At 48.1% G+C, this 4,930-nt stretch overlaps 1 protein-coding gene across 1 annotated transcript in view; it reads left to right on the top strand.

Moving 5' to 3' along the window:
* Positions 1 to 1,268: 1,268 nt before the first annotated feature.
* LOC125044371 overlaps positions 1,269 to 4,930 on the top strand; it is a gene marked incomplete at its 5' end in the record, with an annotated part of 9,844 nt that continues 6,182 nt past the window's right edge. Inside the window, 1 exon segment of the mRNA XM_047641006.1 lies at positions 1,269 to 1,370. Within this exon segment, the coding sequence (XP_047496962.1) occupies positions 1,269 to 1,370 (102 nt within the window).

Genomic DNA, 4,930 nt, shown 5'->3' with positions numbered 1-4,930 from the left:
TTCTTCCTTCTATTTTTTGGGTTTTTTGGCTCTTGGCCTTGTTTTTTTTTGTGTTTTTTTCCCTCCCTCACTGTCCAATACCAATACTCTGTCTCTGTCTCGTCTCGTCTCCCCCCCTCCCTCCCCTCCTCCCCCCTCCCCTCCCTCTCCCTCCCTCTCCGCTCCCCCCCCCTCCTCCTCCTTCTCCCCCCTTCTCTTTTCCTCTCTCCTCTCACTTTTCTCTCCCCCTTTCCTCTCTCTCTCCTCTCTTTTCTTTCTCTCTCTCTCTCCCTCTCCTCTCTCTCTCACTCTCTCTTCTCTCTCTCACTCTCTTCTCCCTCTCCCTCCCCCCTCCCCCTCCCCCTCCCCCCCCCCCCCCTCTCTCTCTCTCTCCATCTCTTCTCCCTCTCCTCTCTCTTCTCTCTCTCTCTCTCTCCTCTCTCTCTCTCTCTCTCTCTTCTCTAGCTCCCTGTCTTCCCCCCTTTCCTTCTCCGAAAGGGCTGTAGCTTTTCCGTTCTCCCCCAAAAGGGTCTTTCAGAAGAACACTTTATTCCTCCACGGCGCGTTTCTGAATTGTTTTTCCCTTTTTTATTAGTTTTATGATTCCATTGTGGAGCGGCGCGCTGCCTTTTGTTACTAGTTGTAATGGAGTTTTGGTTCCGGATTTTTTCGCAGGAAGCTACGGGGTTTCTTTTTGCCCGTTGTTTGTTTACAAGTGTGCGTTCGCGTATCTGGTCCGGATTTGTAGATGCGGATTTCGGACTTTCCTTTATTTTGTGCGGAAACGATGATGAATTTTTAGTTTGCAATGACAAGGAATAACTATAGCAATACAGTTAGCTGGTGGTGAGAAAATTGTAAATTGTAAAAAAAAATGCAGTGGGTCTATTTTAGAAGAAAAAAAAACAAACCTTTTTGGAGGAAGTAAAGACAGTTCAACCGTGAGACATCGTCAGGTCTTATATGGCCCTGTAATAATTTAATGTGTTTATTTGAATGACCATTTACTTCATTTCTGTAAACATAATACTGTTTTATCTCATTTTGCAAATAAAGTATGATGATATAGGACTGTATAAACAGAACAACAGGAAAAAAGAGTGAACATATAATACAAAAAAAATATATTCACAAAGTCTAACAACCTAATTAGATTCCCACAAAACTACCCCCCCCCCCCTCTTCTCCATTACCCTACAGTAAGAACAAGCTACCCCCACCCCCCTCTCAACCCCCCCCCCTGCCAAGAATATGAATAACTAATATTTTCCTTTTTCTTCTCTTTACAGCTAAGGCCTGGTTCTGCTACTCGCAGACCCCAGGCAGCACCGAGAAGGCCGGTTGGGTGTTCTGCCCAAGCACATCCTGCTATACAGTTGCCGTCAGCCTGTGTAAGTAGATTTTCCTTTTTATTCGTATATATATATATATATTTGTGTGTGTGTGTGTGAGTTTGTGTTTGTTTCTGGGTGTGTTTATGTATGTACTTGTGCGTGTATGTGTGTTTATGTGTGTATTTATGATCGTGTATGTGTTGATGTATGTACTTGAGCGTTTATGTATGTACTTATGGCCGTTTGTGTGTGTGCTAAGGCGTGAATGTGTGTTTATGTGTGTGCTTGCGGGTGTATGTTTATTTATGTATTTACTTGAGCGTGCGTGTGTGTTTACGTATGCATCTCCTCGTTTATGTGTGTTTATGTGTTAATGCATGTACGTATGACCGTACATGTGTATCTGTATAAGTGTATGCATACGACGAGTACCGGCATTAGCATATTGAGGAACCGGGCACCCTACCGAGAAGAATTATCTATAATATGATGATGATGATGATGGGCAAGTGTGTAAGTGAACATATGAATGTGCGTTTACATGAACCTACTGTGTTCCTGCCTACATCGTGTATTATGGTCCGTAAGAATACGAGAACAACCCCGCTGCGGTCCTTTCACTGTCCACTTGGGAATCCCGGTGTACTAAACATGTCTCTTTAATGCTGCTGTGTGGTGGTGACTTCACTAAGCCTGTGGTGACAAAAGCGGTGCTTGGCGCTACTCGAAGGCTTGGGAGAGAGGGGGAGGGGAAGAGGGGAGAAGCATACGCAGTGTATTTTAGATGCTAGTTAAAGGAACGCCACCAGCCTGTAGTGAAGTAAAAGGATCGATCCTTGTATTTGCCGCCTCCTTTTCCCCTCTGCCAACACTTGAATTGCTATTGGCTTGGTTCTGCGAGTTGCCATCACTGCAGACAATGGCGGATTCTCAGCTTTAGTGATGGTACAGAAGGGACTAAAGGTTCAGTATAGTGCGTGTTTGGCAAAGCAGTGTTTGGGTCAAAGTCGAAGCCGATGTTCCCAAGTCTCAGTCTCAAGTTGAATTGATTTGGGTTGAGTTGGGTTGCCCTGAAATGAGTTGAGTTGAGTTGCATTGAGTTGAATTGAGTTGAGATGAGTTGAGTTGGAATGAGTGAGCTGAGTTGATATGAGGTGAGATGAAATGAAATGAGATTAAATAAGGTTAAATTAGATTAGATTAAATTAAGTTGGGTTGTATTGCGTTAGTTTAAGTTACATTACTGTAGGTTAGGGATCACACACATACATCCGTCTAGGTCCCTAATAACACAAAGACTGGCCTAACGATTTTTTCCTAATAATATCAAGGTCCGAAGGGGAGGTCGGCACATAATTGTCCGTACTGTGGTGTTGGGTACAAGTGCGATGTCATTGTTGCGGCGTTCGAGCTCGAGAATTTTGGGAATATTGCAGTAAAATTGTTGCATGTATAGAGACACTATATCTCTGATGATATTCTAGCGGGCTACGTTCGCGAATGAGTACACTCGTTAACGTGTTCTGATCACGTTTTGTGGCGACTAACTTGTTAGTGAGAACAAGTTGTTAAAATCCAGCGGTAAAGTTTCATTATTTTCTTTTAAGGCGCGAGCGAGCGCGCGCGCGCGCGCGCGCGCGTGTGTGTGTGTGTGTGTGTGTGTGTGTGTGTGTGTATGTGTGTGTGTGTGTGTGTGTGCACATACAATCTCGCGAGGGCATAGATATACGCTAGATATATGGAATACACTTACACATTTCTACTTTTCAATCATCTATCTTTCCATTTCTATATCTACATATCTGAACAGATATATTTATATCTCCATCTATCTATCTGTATATCTGCTTGTGTATCTGTTTCTGTGTCTAGTGTCTATGTCTATCTGTTTGTCTGTACATGTATGTGTATATACAAGAGTATATGCAAATATATATATACACTTTAAACTTTCTTTTGGACTGGGAGGTAGGAGAGGGGAGAGGGAGAAGGGAGAGGGGAGAGGGAGAGGGGAGAGGGGAGAGGAAGTAGTGAAAGGGAGGTAGGAGAGGGGAGAGGGAGAGGGGAGAGGGGAGAGGGAGAGGGAGAGGGGAGAGGGGAGAGGAAGTAGTGAAAGGGAGGTAGGAGAGGGGAGAGGGAGAGGGGAGAGGAATAGTGAGAGGGCGGCAGGAGAGGGGAGAGGGGAGAGGAAGTAGTGGAGAGGAAGTAGTGAGAGGGGAGAGGGAGAGGGGAGAGGAAGTAGCGAGAGGGCGGCAGGAGAGGGGAGAGGGGAGAGGAAGTAGCGAGAGGGCGGCAGGAGAGGGGAGAGGAAGGTAGGAGAGGGGAGAGGAAGTAGCGAGAGGGCGGCAGGAGAGGGGAGAGGGGAGAGGAAGTAGCGAGAGGGCAGCAGGAGAGGGGAGAGGGGAGAGGAAGTAGCGAGAGGGCGACAGGAGAGGGGAGAGGGGAGGCGAAGTAGCGAGAGGGCGTCCGGAGAGGGGAGAGGGGAGAGGAAGTAGCGAGAGGGCGACAGGAGAAGGGAGAGGGGAGGCGAAGTAGCGAGAGGGCGGCAGGAGAGGGGAGGTAGGTGTTGTGGCGTGCCGCTTCTGGCCTGGCTAATCGACCCGCGGTAATGTCAGCAGGCGAGCAGGTGAAGCAGAGGTTACTGACTTGACCCTTGCAATTGCTGTTGTCGCTCATGCCGGGTTTGCTTCGCGTGGCAGGTGAAGTACGGCCACGCGAAGCAGGAGAAGAAGCAGGAGAAGGAGAAGGAGAAGGAGAAGGAAGAAGGAAGAAGGAAGAAGGAGAAGGAGAAGGAGAAGGAGAAGGAGAAGGAGAAGGAGAAGGAGAAGGAGAAGGAGAAGGAGAAGGAGAAGGAGAAGGAGAGGGAGTGGGAGAAGTAGAAGGAGGTGGAGAAGGAGACGAAGAGGAGGAGGAAGAGAGGATAAGGAGAAAGATAGGGAGAGGGAGAAGGAGAGGCAGAGGGAAAGGGAGAAAGAGAGAGGGAGAGGGAGACGTAGGAGGAAGTGGAGAAGGAGAGGAAGAGGAAGAGAGAGGGAGAGGGAGAGGGAGAGGGATAGAGAGGGAGAGGAAGAGGGAAAGGGAAAGGGAGAGGGAGAGGGAGAGGGAGAGGGAGAGGGAGAGAGAAAGGGAGGGGGAGGGGGAGGGGGAGAGGGAAAGGGAGAGGGAGAGGGAGAGGAAGAGGAAGAGGAAGAGGAAGAGGAAGAGGAAGAGGAAGAGGAAGAGGAAGAGGAATAGGGAGAGGGAGAGGGAGAGGGAGAGGGAGAGAGATGAGGAGAGGGAGAAGATGGAGAGGGAGAAAGAGAAAGAAAATGATGGGAAGAAGGAAAAGAAGGAGAGGGAGAGGGAGAAGGAAAAGAAGGAATAAGAGAGGTGAAGTTGAGGGTTAGAGTGAGACAAAGTGAGGGTGAGAGAAAGTGAGAGTGAGAGAAAGTGAGAGTGAAAGTGAGAGCGAAAGAGAGTGAGAGCGAAAGAGAGGGGAGAGTGGTGTTCAGGTCATGGTGTCTTGGGGGGGAGGGAGTGGTATGGTGTTCAAGTCACGGTGTCTTGGGTGGGTATGGTGTTCAGGTTATGGTGTCTTAGGGGGTATGGTGTTCAAGTTATGGTGTATTGGGGAGGAC

Source organism: Penaeus chinensis, chromosome 35 (assembly GCF_019202785.1).
Source record: "Penaeus chinensis breed Huanghai No. 1 chromosome 35, ASM1920278v2, whole genome shotgun sequence".
NCBI lineage: Eukaryota > Metazoa > Arthropoda > Malacostraca > Decapoda > Penaeidae > Penaeus > Penaeus chinensis.
The sequence above is the reverse complement of the archived record's forward strand: the minus strand, read 5'-3'. Positions and strand labels throughout refer to the sequence as shown.